Source organism: Trachypithecus francoisi, unplaced genomic scaffold, assembly GCF_009764315.1.
Source record: "Trachypithecus francoisi isolate TF-2019V2 unplaced genomic scaffold, Tfra_2.0 Lachesis_group20, whole genome shotgun sequence".
Classification (NCBI taxonomy): Eukaryota; Metazoa; Chordata; class Mammalia; order Primates; family Cercopithecidae; genus Trachypithecus; species Trachypithecus francoisi.
Window position 1 is genome coordinate 60,331,370 of NW_022681466.1, and position 18,602 is coordinate 60,349,971.

General features: G+C 40.9%; 1 protein-coding gene across 4 annotated transcripts in view; it reads right to left on the reverse strand.

Annotated features, from left to right (window-relative positions):
• The window catches only part of MAP2K4 (mitogen-activated protein kinase kinase 4), a 124,481-nt gene extending 110,327 nt beyond the window's left edge, over window positions 1–14,154 (reverse strand). Inside the window, exons 1-2 of one of the 4 annotated variants that reach the window (XM_033184515.1) lie at window positions 13,949–14,152; window positions 2,755–2,787 (exon numbers count right to left, since the gene is read on the reverse strand). In XM_033184515.1, the coding sequence (XP_033040406.1) occupies window positions 2,755–2,787; window positions 13,949–14,063 (148 nt within the window). In that variant the 5' untranslated portion in view covers window positions 14,064–14,152. Of the gene's footprint in view, window positions 1–2,754; window positions 2,788–13,948 lie in introns of all 4 variants that reach the window. The other 3 variants (XM_033184517.1, XM_033184516.1, XM_033184519.1) reach the window with 3 other exon arrangements.
• Between the last annotated feature and the right edge of the window lie 4,448 nt (window positions 14,155–18,602).

An 18,602-nucleotide genomic window follows, 5' to 3' on the forward strand; every position in this document is an offset into this window, starting at 1 on the left:
CCATCCTCACCCTGGTTCCAGCTAAAAATCAATTAGTATGTAACATCAGGGGTTGAACACTTATGTAATCAATGAAGGATCAACTCTAGTCTACTACACTATGAGCTTAGTGTAGGCCCTGCTAAGGGCAGGGGCCTATTCCTGTACTGTATTCATTTCTGTACCAAGAATCTCGCTTACTGTATGGTTTCTAGGTGTCCAATATGTGATTCGTGAATGAATGTATATAAATAACTGTGTTGAATCCCAAAAGCTGGAAAATAAAGAGGAGCCTTCCAACGGGAAGAGGCAGAAATAAAAAGAAGAGATGTGAAAAGCGAGGAGAAGGCAGCCACAGTATAAAGAGACGGTAAGGGCAATCAAGGTGAATAATCAAAGTGGGAATACGTATGCCCCTCCACCACATAATTAAGTTCTGATAGGTTCCGCTGTCCCAAGCCTCCATTGTTAAATTCTTCCATATGTATCAAAGCAGGCCGAACTGCAAACCTATCATTTCTATAACGACAAAAACAGAGCCATTTAGAACAAAGGCATTTTTAATCCACATACAAAGCTACTGACAGACACTGTATATACAATCTTATTATAATCAATGTTTCTCTTGTTTTATATCTACAATAGAACTAAGTTAAATAAAAGAACAATAATGTGAATACAAATTAAAATTTTTTTTTTTTTTTTTTTTGAGACGGAGTCTGGCTCTGTCGCCCAGGCTGGAGTGGGGTGGCCGGATCTCAGCTCACTGCAAGCTCCGCCTCCCGGGTTCACGCCATTCTCCTGCCTCAGCCTCCCGAGTAGCTGGGACTACAGGCGCCCGCCTCGTCGCCCGGCTAGTTTTTTGTATTCTTTAGTAGAGACGGGGTTTCACCGTATTAGCCAGGGTGGTCTCGATCTCCTGACCTTGTGATCCGCCCGTCTCGGCCTCCCAAAGTGCTGGGATTACAGGCTTGAGCCACCGCGCCCGGCCCAAATTAAAATTTTTAAAAAGTCAGGCCAGGTGTGGTAGTTCATGCCTGTAATCTCAGCACTATGGAAGGCCGAAGTGCAACTGCTTAAAGCCAGGAGTTCGAGACCAGCCTGGGCAAAGTAGCAACATTCCATTTCTACAAAAAAAATTTTAAATGAGCTGGCTGTGGTGGCATACAGCTGTAGTTCCAGCTGCTTGGGAGGCTGAGGTGGGAAAATCACTTGAACCCAGGAATTCGAGGCTGGGCTCCAACTTGGGAAGCACAGTGAGACCCTGTCTCCAAAATGAACAAAAATACAAGACAGTCTTTTTCATTAATTAGATTTTAGGTTAAAATACAAATAAAAGCTAAACACTGTCTGGCTAAATATTAAGTAGACATTTTTAAAAGTCAAAGCTAAAAATTATCACAGTGAACGTGTCAAAATTAAAAACATAAAATAGAAGTTGTAACTTCATTACATATGGATATGTATCATATATAAAGGTTCACTATGAGCAGGAAATCATATTATTTTTAGTCCGTTATTTAAGGCAAGGGAGGAGTAACAGTAATGAACCAATTAAAAAAACTTTTATCCTAGGGTCTAACTGCTTGATCTCTACACTGTGGGTGAACCATTTAAGAAATAAATTTTTGCTAACTACATTTCAAAGGCATCATAACAATCAACCAGTGGAAACTATACATTCTCATTCCAAAAAAATTTTAAACATAGAAATGTTTTCTCCAGGTTAATTTTTTTTGCCTTTGAATCAATTTACTCAAGAATGATACATATCAAAGCATCATTCTTCTCCAGTTCATGAATAAAAAGCAGAAGACAAAACGACCTATATCACATTTTGGTATATTTTTATGTTAACTGGAGAGTAGTCTCCTTGAGATGAGATTTTTTTAACTGTACTTTATACAGATGACATTTAAGCTTAAATGCTTTTTCTTTTTGGCCAGGTGCAGTGGCTCACACCTGTAATCTTGGCATTTTGAGAGGCCAAGAAAGGAGGATCTCTTGAGCCCAGGAGTTCGAAACTAGCCTAGGCAACAAAGCGAGACCCTGTCGCTACAAAAAAGTTTAAAGTCAGGCAGGCATGGTGGCATGCACCTGTAGTCCCCGTTACTCAGGAGGCTGAGACAGGAGGATCGCTTGAGGGAGGTCAAGGCTGCAGTGAGCTATGACTGCATCACTGCACTCCAGCCTGAACAACAGAGTGGGACTCTGTCTCAATGAAATAAAATAAAATGCAAGGTTTATAACTTTAATATAGAAAGTCTATTTTGTATTATATGAAGACTAGTGTCCTAATACAGAATAAGGATGGTGAGGGAGGCAAGAGAAAAACACTGTTTTGTTTTAAGGAAAGAAATTACAAATATATTCAATGTATGGTTTATAATAATTCAATTTTAAAGCATAAGATCTCTGAAAATAGCGCTATACTTTCTGCGCCACAATCTTAAAAGTGAATTCTCTTTGATTTGTAATTTAAATGAGGGTTAAGTCTGAATACCTATATATACTTTTCTACATCTAAAGACATATTTTCATATTATATACATCTAAATACCCATATATATTTTGCTATTTCAATTTCAAGTGAAAAAAGTACAATTTACAATCAAGAATATAATTTTTTTTAGTATTTGGAAGAATGAAAAATGGAAGCTCTTTGAATGTAAAATTGCCAAGGCTAGTTCGCTGAAACAATAGTGGACACATTCCCAATACCAAGATGGATATGAAAAAAATAAATAGCATAATATCATAAAATTTGTAGCTTACTTTGTGCCTTTTCACAGAAGTTTATCTGAAAGCCTAAAGTAAAAAAGATAAGTTCCAGTTCATTTACTGTAAATCAAACAAACCAAAATTGGAACATGACATTGCATTTTTATATTAAATTTTGAATAAAACGAATTCAAGAACAGGTCAAATCACACTACCCCCACCAGAGACAACAATAACACATGAGCTTTTTAAAAAAACTTTAGTTCTGTCAGACGTAGATGTAATATATTTCATGAAACTGAAATCAAGTTTAAATTGTGTTGCAGTCTTAATCTTTATTTTTCATATATATTTAATAAAAAGAACTATAATATAAGCCCTTAGAAGTTAACAGTAACCTTTAAGATAGTTCTGTCCATTTTTTCAATGTTTTCAACCTACAAATACAGAATATGAGTTACTTAACTAACTTAAATGACTGATTTAGAGTTACCCATGATTAATTACCATCTATGATTCAAAAGTTTCAGCACTTCATAAATTATGAAACTTACACACATAAAACATTTCCTAGTAAATTAGCTAACTTCAAACAGTAAGACAATGAACTGCTGAAGAGGGGTTGAGATTCTTCTAAAATAGGCCTGAAAAAAAGATGGTGTCCCTAGGAATGAGAAAGCTGAGTACTTTAGAAGTTTTAAGAAGAAAACCTGTGAATTCCCCTTAGAAACCTAAACACAGTTTCCAAATCCAGTTGGATCTGGTTCCACCTTATGCATACATTGTATACAGATATAATTTTTAATAAGAGGCACCCAGTAAAATAAGCCATTTAAAACAAAAGCCTTCACAAATTATTCTTTCACCCCTAGTTTAGTGAGTGGATAACTGGTTTTGTTAGTGGTCTATCTACGCTTGTGTTTATTACTGCTTTGGGGAACAAAATGAAGGAAGTAAAGTCACAATAACTTTGTGTTTAAACAAATTCAATCAAAAGAGCCAGGACTGAAGGAAGGATAGTTAAGTAGTCTTTCCTATCCAGTTATCAGAATTCTTAGGATTCTAAGAATTGTACCATCTATAAAGTACAAAAACTGAAAAATGCTAATGTAGCCACTTTGACATGCAAGTATCTTTGGTGTGCCACCAAAGTAATCCACTGTTGACTACCTTATCACACAAACGACAATGCAGGAAGAAGTGAGAATGGAGACTTCATGGGAAAGAAGTACTAGGGCAAACCTAGAAGGTCTGACCCTGGTCTCTCTACCACTGAAGGTCAATATGCTGCCCCACCAAACGTGAAGCGGGAACAGAATTCATAAAGAAAAACAGAGATATATGGGTCTTATAAGCCTAAGTAACTAAAAGCCACTGGCCTCCTACCACACAAAATGAACTGAGTACATTCAGGAAGAAAAGGGTACTCTGGAAGTAGCAGGCAAGTCTTCCCCACATCCCACTGGAAAAGGGAAGGTAAAACTCACCTTCTACTACAACTGGAGAGGCGGCTGGGGAAACAAATGACTTTAAAGCAAAATACCTTACTAGGTAGCAAAAAGACAGAGGTGAAAAGGTGAGATAAGAGGTGAACAAAATAGTAATATGGATGGTGAAAGGAGCAAGAAAACAAATTTGTAAGGTATATGAAAAAGAAATCAATTGGATCTGTATGTAAGGTTGTGTAAAAAAGAAAGTTACATTGCTTAATAAGTGCATATTAAAAATGTTAAGGTATATGTGACTGAGAATGACAGAACGTCACCAATGACTGCTCTAACACATTACAAGCTAAGCCCCAGTTTAAGCGCTAAAAAACTCTCAAAACCTGAAGTTCTCTCACCAGTACAGAATCTATGTAAGTAGCTACAAAAGAGGTGGAAAGGGGATTAAAATGTTCAAGGCATAAGTATAGACTTGTTCTTTGTATCTAATTATGAAGTGACCAGGTGAACAAATTCTGGGGTCTTATCCAAACATCCATCTCTCTGCATTATTTCTCACTAAGAAAATACTTGGTAACTAGCCCAGAGTCTGCTGACAAGCAAGGGCTAAATTAACTGGAACACACAGGCTCACCTTTTCTTTAGCAATTCTGTAACTTTCTTAACTTAATCAGTTAAATTAGGTAAGAAGCCTTTTCAGTCTGTCTAAACCTCTAAGACCTGCAAAAGTCAGAAAGTTAGTGCTTACAGTACAGATTTGGGAAAGTATCAAATAGCTCCACTAGCTCATACTCAAAAGGGTAAGGATGGGCAAAGGGGACAAGCAACAATCTTGTATAAGAGAAAGATGGCGGGAAGGAAAAGTGAGGAAAACTTCCAATATCCGCAACTTTACAAAATGCAAGTTCTTAGTTATGCTATAATATTCATTAGTATTCACTCACATGTTCATTTTATTTTATTTTTCTTTAAAGAGACAGGGTCTTGCTATCGCCCATGCTGGAGTGCAGTGGCATGATCATAGCTCACTGCAGCCTCAAACTCCTGGGTTCAAGCAATCCTCTCATCTCACCAGGTACAAGCCACTATGTCTGGCTAATTTTTGGGTTTTTTTGTTTTTCGTGTTTTTTGTGTAGAGATGGAGTCCGAACATGTTGCCCAGCCTAGTCTCCAACAACCCTCCTGCCTCGGCCTCCCAAAGTGATGGGATTATAGGCATGAGCCATCTCACCTGGCCAATATGTTTAATTTTTGAAGTCTCCCTTGTCTCCGAAATTCTGACTTCCTATTCACTTAAAGTCCTATCTCTGGAAGTACTGGATAATCAGTTGAACCTGTTGATAGTAATTGGCTACATTTTAAAAGTCTTGTGTGCCTCACTTTTTTATATCTGGGTGAACTATCTGTACCCTGGGGCTTAATTTGACATGATCCTCCATTTATATTTTCCCCATTGCAAGTAGGGGTAAATCTGAGTCTTTTTCATTTTTCCTGGCTCCAGCTAAGTTTAATGAAACCTTAGAATAAATATGAAGAATAGTATTTATTTAAGAATTTAAATTCTTCACATTGATGAATCAGTATCAAAATGCATAGGACAGAATGCTAGTAAGCCTATACGAGAAATAAAGCTACATGGGGGTTTTTCCTCCTCCTTTTTCTTTGTAGGTCTCTCCTACCCTCATTCCCACATTTGCCCCTCATGCTCACCCTCTTACCTCAATTTTAAGATATTTTATGTGGCCATAACTTGGAACCTGCAATTTACTGTTCTTACCACATACAGTGAGGTAAGAGGCTATTTAGGATGTGTAAGGGTTTATAAAGACAAAAAGCAAACAGTATTTGATAAAGTAAAAAACAAAGTGGAGCATGTTAGGACAGCAGAGTTCTAGTTCCAACTGTGAAACTGAAGTCATTTCACTTGAGCCCTAGTGGTGTCATTTTAAAATAAATAACATTATCTCAAGTGTTTGAAAACAGTGTGCCTAGATCTAACTTTGCTTGTGTAATGGCCATTTGGCCATTACGGGGTTTTGTAGTTATCTCCATTCCCATTCCTCTAGGTTGATGATATAAATCAGAGAGGGGGTGGGGCAGGACATAAGCAGTTTCCTACCTCCTCAGTAGTTGCTTCTGATTCCCTGGACATTCTGGATTTTTGTACTGCTGAAAGTGCATTATGAACTACAATATGAACCCACACTAATGTAAAGAAAATCAGAGCTGCCTTACCGAGTCATGCCCATAGACCATGCTACAAAGTCTTTCCTTTGTCACAAGCATGAAGGGTCTAGTTGTCTGACACCTTGAAACTTCCAACCTCAAAATTCTGGCATGTGCCTTAAACCGCAGCTACCCATAGTAAATCACTATGGCTCTAACATCTGATGCATTATCTAAACCTGCCCTAAATTTGCATTTTCACTGTACTCACAGCAAGTACCCCAAGATTTATTTCCTGCTGGTTTATTTCTTTCAGATTTCCTTACCTCAACTTTCTGAAACTTTATCAAAAGGGAGCCACCCTAAGTTGGCAATTCCAGGTTGTTAGAATCACCCACCAGTCAGGAGTTGATAAAATACTAATCAAATCCCTTCCACACTTTTTAAATTCAAGATCTTGCCCTCCTCATAATGCCAGCTCTTTCTCTCCTTTTGGGTAATGACCACCTTATTTATTCTTTGGCCACAAAACAAAATGCCACATTACCTTCTCAAGCCTGTTTAATGAAGCACAGTATACTGAGACAGTAACTTACAATTATGTTCCTTCAGGCAAGTATCTAACTTTTATGAGGCTCATAAAATAATACCCAAAAGAGCTTTGTGATGATTAAATGGGAAAATAAATCTAAAAAGTCCAACCAAAAGCCTGGACTAAAGCAGGTTATTATCATAGGCACTGTTATTCCTGTTCTCTCCCTCACGGGAGCAATGATTATGACACCTTCCCTATCTTTTGGGGCTCACCAGACCAGCTTAACCTACACAAAACCAGTCTTTCTCCTTTCCTTCACAGTCATCTTGAGAGAATTAAAAGGGAAGGACTCCCAACAGCCCTGGGGATCCCCACCCCACACTCTACACCTCTGCCACAACCCTTCCTAGGCACAGCCTGGCATCCTGAGGACTCTTAACAACCCCAAAAAGATGGACGCTTCCCCGTGACAGGCACATAACTAGATCCCAGGGAAACTGCCAAAATCATCAGGGGAGCTCCTTAATGTCACTGATTTCTTTAGCAAAGCCAGGCAATAAATAGACATAGGCATGTCAGATATATATACATCTGACATATAGATATCTCAGATATATATGTCTGGTAACACTTTGCTTGATTTCTCTTTTTTTAAACGTTTGAACAATTTGGTGTGTGTTCAGATATACACGTCTGGCAACACTTTTCTTGATTCCTCGTTTTTCAATGTCTGAGCAATTTTGGGTAAGATGAAATACAATATAGCTTGAAAAAGCTGTTGTGATGTCCGTTTTAATTCTCTTGCTCCGTGGTGAAGAATAATGTGTTGTTCTTAAAGAACCAAGCTGCATATGATGTAATTTGTTTTCTTCATTCAAAAGGCCCACCTTGAGTTGGGTAAACTACTGGCTAATCATCTCCTTTTTACTGTGCAGCTACAAGCAAGGCCAATCTTATGATTTGAATACTTTCTAATAATGTAAGTACATATTAAACTCCCAACCTTACCGAGTGTATGAAGGGATACCTGAAGATTTTCTGGAGCTGGGAGGAAACAGCTAGAAGCTATCCCACATCCACTAGCAAAAATAGTAATTTGTCCAGATTACAAATTTAGCCAGAATGGCAACATTTGTTACATTTTATGCCAAATGAGTTCCTTTTATATATAGTGTTAAAAGGATTCTATTACCTTTCAAATCTGCACTGGTTTCCTGTAATTAAAGTTTTCTACTTACTTGGAGATTCCCAATCGAAATGTCTCCAGAATCAAAATGCCACTGTAAACCCTCCAGCAAGTTTAGAACACTGTAACATAAAGTGCACCATTCTTGGAGCACCAAGGCTCCAAAATCATCTCAAAAGGTGGCTGGTTGCTTGGAGCTTCCGCCCCCTTACTGAAACCTAAAATAATCTCTCTCCTCTATTCCTGAATCTGCCTCATTTCTGGCAAAGATTCTTCCTTCAGACCTGAATGGCCGAAATGACTTCCAGAGGCTCAGAGAACCATGCAGTAGAGCAGTAAGAGGAGCAAAGGCTACCAGTCACACAGGTGGTTAAAACCCACCTCCACCAGAACAAATAAATGTCTAACCCTAATCTATGAAAGGGACTATGCCCACTTACCTTTAAAGGATGGTTGCGAGCATCAAATTAGGTAAGAACAGTGAAAAGAGAGTTGTTAACTGTTAGTTCCCCTTTCTTTTTTAAGCCTCAATTAAAGTTCCTCAGGTTGTATCATTGGAGCTATCTCCATCTCCTAGAAAGTACAAAGGAGACTGACCTGGATTATGTAGAATGGAGTTAGGATTATGATATCCAGACCCCTAAAAATAAGGAAACTCTGTGGGCTCACATCAATCCAGCTTCTCAAATTAGTGAAAGAAGAAAAATTAACGAAAAAAGAAAACAACTCAAAATACATGGTTAACTAATATCCCATCTTAAACAAGTTTCGGCACACATTTACTCTAGTAAGGTATTTTAGAGGAAAATGTGAAAAAGTATGCATTCTAAAAGTGAGGTGAGATGTTTTTCCACTTTTTTACTTTAATACTAGGGTTGCTCTAATGTTTAAGGGAACATAAAAAGAAATGCAATCTGTGCTTTGAGTGGGGACTAATTTGCTGAAGTGGACTTGTATGAGGTTATGTTAAATAGTGAAAGAAATGTTATGCAACACACTGGGAAACGCAAGCAGTTCTGGGGTTTTAAACTCCTCACTGCACAATTCAGTTCTTTAAAATTAAAGATAAAGGTCTCCCACGGCTTTCGAAAACCAGAATAAAAGGTAAAAACAGATAAACAAAATCAAAAACAGGACATTTCATATACATTTTGTATTCAAATATTATTAGGAGAAATAACTACACTGATTTTAAATCTTCCTTAACAAGTTTTCTTAACAGATATACTTCATTACATTTTAAAGTACTGGGTGTGTTTTCTAAAGCAGAATCAAGCTATCATCTTTTTACTTAAATTGATATATAAAAATGCTCAGCTAAGAGTAAGTAGCTAAGGACTGGACTGGTCTCTAAGTTTTCTGTTATATATCTATATTAAGAACTAAGAAGAAGAAGAAAAAAACTGCCTAGATCAGCACTTTAAGAGAATCAGGGGCATCTACAACATACACTTTGTAACTATTTCTCATAACAAGTATTTTACAAATGGCTCAGTGTTTTTCGTAATGAATTATAGATTCTATTCTAACCATTGTAAGAAGACATCTATTGAAAACTGACATTTCTCAGCTAAGAGATCTTGAAATCTATTACATTTTAAGTGACTAGTAACTAAGGCAGGCAAATAATGTCTAATAACAATCTGTACATACTTATATTTTATAATTTTCAAAGCACTTTCATGTACATTAAGAATGTGATTCTTAAAATGGCCCTACAGGTTAGGCATTATACCTATTTTAACAGATGAGAAATTTCCAGAGAGTTCAGAAAAGTTAGGTAATTTCCCTAAAATCACAACATTTGTAAACATCAGGGCAGTTACCTTAACCATAGTTTTCTGGGTCTAAGACCAATGCTCTTTCCACTTCAACATCCTTCTGTTTCTTAAACATTACTACATGCTATGGGAACGCTAGCTGCTACAGCTACTACTGGAAAAGGAATCATCCTGCCTGTGCAATTTCATTATAGAAGCTGTTGAATTCTCAACTAACTGGCAACCTTTATTAATCAGAGTATGCTATTCTCTAACATGACAACCACGATACTATCTAGTACTATTTGCTACACATCTCTAAGATTAATTACCTGGTATAACGGGACCTTCTCTTTACAGGATTCACACTAACCCAGCTGAAGTCACAAGGCTTTAGATTTGCCACAAGAGAAAGTCTAAGCCATGGCTAGGAAGGTTCTTGAATGTTACAAGTCAATTCCATATTTTAGGTTGACTAAAATTTCTTGGACTAAAGAATCATACTTTTCCACAGAATGAAGCCCTAATATGCAAGAAATTTTCCTATTACATCTATCTACATTAACAAATTATTGATGAAACATTAAGAATAAAAACATTTCTCAGAGTAGTTCATTTGAGTATCGTTTCCTCTCTCAAATGCAAACTCATCCTAATGCCAAATATACTTTTATAAAACCACTTACCTAACTTGGCAAACAGATCTACATTTTGTTAGCTTTAGTCATCAAAGAACCAAAGCATAAGAACCACTCAACTTATAAAGGTTGGGTGTGTTTGTGAATGAACATGAAAAAAAAAAATGAGTCAGAATGAGTGAAAACACTCAAATCTATTGAGTAATAACAAAATTAGCAGTTATTCCCTATTACCTGAGGGACAGTGGCACAAATGGCCAGATTAGAAGCCACAACTGTTAGTATAAACTTGCAACTAAAGCTAGGTCTGTTGATTACTGTTATAAAGTCAAATTCACTATATATCCCATTCCAACCATCTACCCATCCCCTGAGAAAAAAATAAGTAGAGCAAATTGACAGCTAGACTTCTGTTTCATATCGTTCACATTGTAATTTATTTGGGAGTCCTCCAATCCAGAAAAAAAAAGATCTGGAGTTTGAAGTAGAATAAAATCTCACCTAGGATACTCTGAAAGGACAGATCAATAACAAAAAGTGGGGAAATCAACAGGCTAGAGAGAACAGCAGGACCTAGTAATATGAAGCTGAAGAAATTGTGCAGTAAATAATGAGAGGTTAGGGACTCATTTACCAATAATAAAAGGGAACATTAATGAGACCATAACAATATTGTCGCTACTAACAATGATGGCTAATTTGTATTGCATCCTTACTACATGCCAGGTCCCAGGCTTACATGCATTCTCAAAGCCACTGGGGAGGTATGCATTATTCCTACTTTCCAAGTGAGAAACTGAGGCTTCAAAAGGCCAAGTTCATTGCCCCTGGTCACAACACGCATACCTAAATCCCGGCCAAGAGATTCAAACCCAGGACTCCAGAGCTTCTTAAGCAGTACATTAAGAAAACAATATTGCCCAGCCTGGACCACTCTTGGGCCACAAACATGAAGCCATGAAAAAGTATTCAAGGTTATCCAGTGCCCACCACAGTGCTTACCACGTAAGAGGATGGCCAAGGTCCACTGCATGAAACATTCCTTATGTCCCACAACTGAATCCTGCTGTTCCAAAGAGCATGGTCATGAACAACTTCCAGGAAGGAAGTTTTTTGAGTGGCAAGTATAACTAGATTGGGGGAGAAGGGCCAACTCTGTGAAGTCTGATCTAAAGCAGAAGATCCTTGGTAGATGAAGTAGAGCATGGGAGGTGTGACTCTTAGCAGAACAAAACAAACCAAAAAGAAAGATCCTAAATTGCTGCTTAAGTTCAAGCTTTATAACTCAGACTGTGCTAGACAACATCCTGAGAATGTCAAGCACTTCATTCTGACTAATGAAAAGAGTTTCAAGAACAAGATATAACACATTCCTGAATCAATCAGGACTAGACACAATATTGATTAAAAAAAAAGAAAATTCGGCAACAATTCAAAGGGAGGTCTTAGGTCGTTTTTCCTTCTAAAATGGGTTCTGCTTATTAGAAAGTTTAGTTAACTGGGTATCAACATACAAGGGCTGAGGAGAACGGAGAGCATCAGAAAAAAGTCCTAACCACTGACTTAAGAGTTCCTAGAACACTCCAAGCTCTTCCCTGCTTTGGAACCTTCATACACACTGTTCCCTTTGCCTAGAACTCTCTTCAGGTAAAAGAGGGTTAGGCTTTCCAGACAAGCCTTCTCTGACCATCTTATCAAGCAGACTGCCCTCTATTATTTTCTATCACAAAACCCAGCTTGTTACCTTTATTACTTTCCCAACTAGTAATTTTTCAAGTTGAGCTAAATAACCTTCCCTCCCCGATCTTCACAGGGGGATACCTCCATGAGGACAGTTAGAGACTGCTCAATTCTCCATAAACTCAGCATGAGCGTTTTACGCAGATGCTCAATAAATATTTTTTGAACCAAAAACAAAAAAGTATCCAGCTATTTCAAACTGTCAGCCTCCCCACCAATAAAACAAACAAACCACCTTGTTTTCATAAGCTTTATAAGTCACCCATCTGGAACAAGAAATACAATTCTAAATTGTCATTTTGCCATTTCATTTCCGTTCCCCCCACCACCACCACCTAGATTCTAAAGCTGTACAGTCAGGAAGTCAATCTTATACTTCATCAGTATAATGTGCTGTGCAACACAGTGGACATCCAATAACTAATTCAATTTGAATGAATTATCTTAGGGCCTGCACAGAAAGTGTCCTCTAAGCTCTGACATCATCCTGTCTATATATCTATCACTGGTTTTTATGTACATTAAAATTATTTCATGGGGAGGGTGACAGGGATGTAAAGATAAATAAAATCCTGTCTCTTCCTCCTGAAATACGGCATGCTCTATAAACATGAAATATTCAATAAATGTCTGCTGAACCTAACTAAAGACAAGAAGCCCTTTAAGAAGAATGGAATAAAAAAGTAACCATGGTCACACTGACTACCAAGGGTACCCCGACCCCTATTCTGTTAATAATTGAACACAAGCAGTTTGCTAAAGTTGTCAAGAGATTTCTGAGATTCCCTGTTTTAAAAATAGCATTACTACTCAAAATTCCCCAGTAAATTTAAGGAAATGGTCCCTAACAGGCTCGGGCCTGGTATTTTCAAAACACCCCCTGTCAAGAGCCATACAGAGCTAATAAGCATTCCCACTGGGGAAAGCCATTAATTAGCAGAGCTGCCTCAAATGTCCAGACACTACAGTATCCCTTTGACCCCTGTCTATTTCCTGCATCTCTCCCCATTTAAACCGAATTGAGTCTTTTTTTTTTTTTCCTTCCTGCATGCAATGCTAACACAGAAATCCCTGGCCTGGAACAAAATGCCTCTCCCAGGCCAATGGCAGTCTACCTACCTACCTTACAGGTGGCACAGGCCTGGGCAACCCGCCCCCTACCCCCATCCCCTCCAGCGCACAGAAACCCTGCAAAAGTTTGAAAACGCAGGTTCCAAGAGGCCCGCGGAGCCCGAGGTCAGCTCGGTGGTCCAGCTCCAGCTGTACCCGGCGACAGCCAAGATGGCCCTGAGCGGGGCCCACTGCGGCGGCGGGGCCGAGGGGCGCCGGCCGGGGCCGCTGTCTCCACCGCCTACCTGAGCGGCGTCAGGGACCAGGAGGCAGGCCCGACGCCCCTCCCGCCTTGCTGCAGCCCCGAGCCGGCGCGTTCCCGGAAACGGGGGCCGGGCGGGCGCCAGGTAAGCGGCGGGGGCGATGGGGGTGGCCGCGGGGGCGGTCCCGGACCAGGTGGGCCACAGGGGCCGGCGGGGAGCCCGGTAGGGCCCAGGGGCCAAGCGCAGGCAGAGGCCGCGGCCGGGGCCTATGCGGACCGGAGCCCGGATCCAAGCCGGGCCGGAGGCGGCCGGGAGCGGGGCGGGAAGCCGGAGAGGGAGAGAGGGAGAAGCCGGCGGCTGCCGTGGCTTCCTCAGCCGGGTCCGGGGGCGTCCGCTGGGGCAGGCCGCGACGACGCGGGTTGCCGCGTTAGGGGGCCGGGGTCTCGGCGCGGCCGCGTTCCTTACCCTGCATGCTGCTGACGGCCGGGTGGCCCGGCGCCGGGGACCCTACGGGGCCCGGGGTGCCGCTGCCGCTGCCGCCCCCGGAGCCGCCGCCGCCGCTCGGGCTCGGAGCCGCCATTGTTGGGAGTGAGGAGCCGAGCGGCGCCGCGGCGGCTGCAATGCAGCAAGCTCGGCCTCTCGCACGGCCGAGGGGCGCGGCTTGCCCCCGCCTTGGCCCCGCCTCCGACACGCCCAGGACACGCCTCCTGACACGCCCCCGCCCGAGGCCGACGCGCAGTCAGCTCCAGATGCTGAGCTGCAGAACCGCCCCGCTAAGGGTGCTCGACCTGTGAAGCAGACAGCTGTCTTGGACCAGGGCTGTGGGCCCGCGGGGCCTAAAGTGGTTTGCAGAATTAAAGGTAGGCCTGCATTTGTGGGGAAAGAAGGTACACAGCTTTCATCATTCCCGTGGAAGTCTGTGATTCCCAAAAGTCTCCCTTCTTGGAATCTCAGAACCCCAAATCAGAATAGTAAAGCTGAAAAGGATCCAGTCGCTAACACATCACTTCCAGAGGGGAGTTACCTATAGTTATGGTTACAGTCTGGAGCTCCTCTTAAGCCCAATACCCCAACCCTCTACACTTCTCTGAGGGAAAAGGGGAGTCCTAAGGGGAACTAGCCAAAGTGCTATCCATGGACCCATCCCAAAACTACTGAACTAGAGGCTACATTTTAATAATACCGCCCATTAAACTTGAGAAGCATATCTTTAAGTACTCAACACTCCCCAGCCTCCTGAAATATGCTATCTACATCACCATCTTCTCCTAAATGCACACTGGATGCCATCCCCCAAATCCTTTACATCTTGTATAAGACTAGCCATAGTCATTATTGTAAGTTACATAAAATGACAACCCCAAAAAACAATATGAGGTTTCTTCCATTGCTTTGCACAGAGACTTTTATTTTTAGGAAGACAGTAGCTAAAAGAAGAGAAAGTTATCTATGAGGTTAGGGTTTGTGAGTCAACCACAATGTACTTGAAATGGTGAGACATGGGTTTCTAGCCAGGCAGCCTTGCCTAAAATGGAATAGCCAGTTATCCTACATCCCAAAGAATCTAAGCCATGGAGCTGGACATTTTCTCCCATTTAGAAGCATCGTGTGATTTACACCTAGACTTCTTTCCCAAAACTTCTTCCACCCAGACCTTATTTGATGCTGGGAGTTCCTTACAGCATGTTGGAAATGTGTCCTGGGTCAAAATAGCCCTGCCTTCTTGTTCTAAACCCAACTTCATCCATCATCTTGAATGCTCAGCTCCTAAAAGTGACTAGTCATAAACGTCAAGTGGAGAGGCATTAAAGACAAATTGAAGGTGAGAGCAGGTAGGTGTACTTAAGTGGTGAGCCTGCCAGAATTCTCCTCCATGGGCCTCGCTGACTACCCAGTATCTTCAAGTCCAGATCTTATACACATGGTCAGATCCTCATGTGGAAATCAGTAACCCACCCAGCTCTTGTTGCTTCTGGGGCATCTTAATTGTGAAGCCCTTGAAGAGGAAATCTTATAAGAACCCAAAAAGAAAAATTCCCATCCAATTGTTCAGCTCAGGCCGCGCATGGTGGCTCACACCTGTAACACTTTGGGAGGTAGAGTCAGGCAGACCACTAGAGCCTAACAATTCAACACCAGCCTGGCCAACAGCTACTCAGGAGGCAGAGATGGACCACCTGAGCCTGTGGAGGTCAAGGTTGCAGTGAGCTGTGTGAGCTGTGATAGCACCACTGCAGGCTAAATATTCTGTCTACATCTTCTGCATGGTGCAGATGGGAAGAGAAACAATAGATGAGAAGAGAAACAATAAATGACAAAGAAAATGGGAAGCTGTAAGGGGCTCCCTAACATTCTCTTCTTTTAAGGCACAGGTTGAAAAGTAGCTTTTTTTTTTTTTTTTAATTATACTTTAAGTTCTGGGATACGTGTGCAGAACGTGCAGGTTTGTTACATAGGTATACAGGTGCCATGGTGGTTTGCTGTACGCATCAACCCATCATCTACATTAGGTATTTCTCCTAATGCTATTCCTCCCCTAGCCCCCCACCCCTCGACAGGCCCCAGTGTGTAATGTTCCCCTCCCTGTGTCCATGTGTTCTCATTGTTCAACTCCCACTTATCAGTGAGGACATGCATTGTTTGGTTTTCTGTTCTTGTGTTAGTTTGCTGAGAATGATGGTTTCATCCATGCCCCTGCAAAGGACATGAACTCATCCTTTTTTATGGCTGCATAGTATTCCATGGTGTATATGTGCCACATTTTCTTTATCCAGTCTACCATTGATGGGCATTTGGGTTGGTTCCAACTCTTTGCTATTGTAAACAGTGCCACAATAAACATACATGTGCATGTGTCTTTATAGTAGAATGATTTATAATCCTTTGGGTATATACACCCAGTAATGGGATCGCTGGGTCAAATGGTATTTCTAGTTTTAGATCCTTGAGGAATTGCCACACTATCTTCCACAGTGGTTGAACTAATTTACACCCCCCACCAACAGTGTAAAAGTGTTCCTATTTCTCCACATCCTCGCCAGCATCTGTTTCCTGACTTCTTAATGATCACCATTCTAACTGGCGTGAGATGGTATCTCACCGTGGTTTTGATTTGCATTTCTCTGATGGCCAGTAATGATGAGCATTTTTTCATATGTCTGTTGGCTGCATAAATGTCTTCTTTTGAGAAGTGTCTGTTCATATCCTTAGCCCACTTTTTGATGAGGTTGTTTGTGTCTTGTAAATTTGTTTAAGTTCCTTGTAGATTCCGGATATTAGCCCTTTGTCAGATGGATAAATTGCAAAATTTTTCTCCCGTTCTATAGGTTGCCTGTTCACTCTGATGATAGTTTATTTTGCTGTGCAGAAGCTCTTCAGTTTAATTAGATCCCATTTGTCTATTTTGGTTTTTGTTAACATTGCTTTTGGTGTTTTAGTCATGAAGTCTTTGCCCATGCCTATGTCCTGAATGGAGTTGCCTAGGTTTTCTTCTAGGGTTTTTATGGTTTTAGGTCTTAGGTTTAAGTCTTTAATCCATCTTGAGTTAATTTTTGTGTAAGGTGTAAGGAAGGGATCCAGGAAATTTATTTTCTTTATAGTTTATATTTTAGTACCTGCAGACATAAGTATAAAAAATCAAATAAAATACTTCTTTCAAAACATCAACACAACTTGCCAATGATTAGAAAAGATTCATGAAGGAAAATAGGGAGCCTCCTCCATACCCCCAGCAGGAAAAGAGTTTTATATTTCCTTTGGTTTGGCCACATTGGCATACAGGGAAAAGACTTCAACAGCCCCATAGTCATCTGGCAAATATCTCAAATGTAGTATCCTGTCATCACCAGGCTCTAGATGCAGGATGATCAAATACCAACCAGTTTTACTGGAGCAATTTTCTCATCCTTTATTGCAGTACTTGCCAGTAGGGTTCCAATTTCCCTTATCTACATGTCACTTGTGTGTATGTCTCAGTTTTGTTTTCTGCTGCCTTGGGGACTGGAATGGTGCCAAGAAATGGCTTGGGGGACTTTAGTCTTACCATTCCCATAAGCATTATGACTTTGGGAGGCCAATGTGGGTGGATCACGAGGTCAGGAGATCAAGACCATCCTGGCCAACATGGTGAAACCCCAGCTCTACTAAAAAATACAAAAATTAGCTGGGTGTGGTGGCGCATGCCTATAGTCCCAACTACTCAGGAGGATGAGGCAGGAGAATTGCTTGAACCCAGGAAGCGGAGGCTGCAGTGAGCCGAGATCGTGCCACTGCACTCCAGCCTGGGCAACAGAGGGAGACTCTGTCTCAAAAAAAAAAAAAAAATCATGAACATCTTACTTCCATTCTTCAATGTGCACAGTTGATATATTTACAGTCTCGTATAAGGTGCTATAAGCCCTCTTTTCTAATTATACGTATTTATTTATTTATTTATTATTTTTGAGACAGAATCTTACTCTGTCACACAGGCTAGAGTGCAGTGGCACTGTCACAGCTCACTATAGCTGGGACCTCCAGGACTCAAGCAATTCTTCCACCTCAACCTCCTGAGAAGCTGAAACTACAGGCATGTGCCATGCCCAGCTAATTTTTGTAATTTTTGTAGAGACAGGATCTCACCATGTTGCATAAACTGGGCTCAAACTCCTGGCCTCAAGGCATCTACCCATCTCAGCCTCCTAAAGTGCTAGGATTGCAGTTGTGAGCCACTATGACTGGCCTTTAATAAGAATTTAATATATATATATTCTTTTAATAGAAATCCTAGAAGCGACACTGCAGATTAGGCAACTACTAGAAAATTAACTTAAACACACATACACACGCACACACACATACACACATGCAATATTGTAAATAACAAATATAAAAGAAGGCTGGAGGTGTTGGCTCAAGCCTGTAATCCCAGCTCTTTGGGAGGCCAAGGCAGGTGGATCACTTGAGGTCAGGAGTTCAAGACCAGCCTGGCCAACATAGTGAAACCCTGTCTCTACTAAAAATACAGGAAAAAAAATAAAATTAGCCAGGCATGGTGGTGGGCACCTATAATCCCAGCTACTGGGGAGGCTGAGGCAGGAAAATCACTTGAACCTGGGAGGCAGAGGTTTCAGTGAGCCGA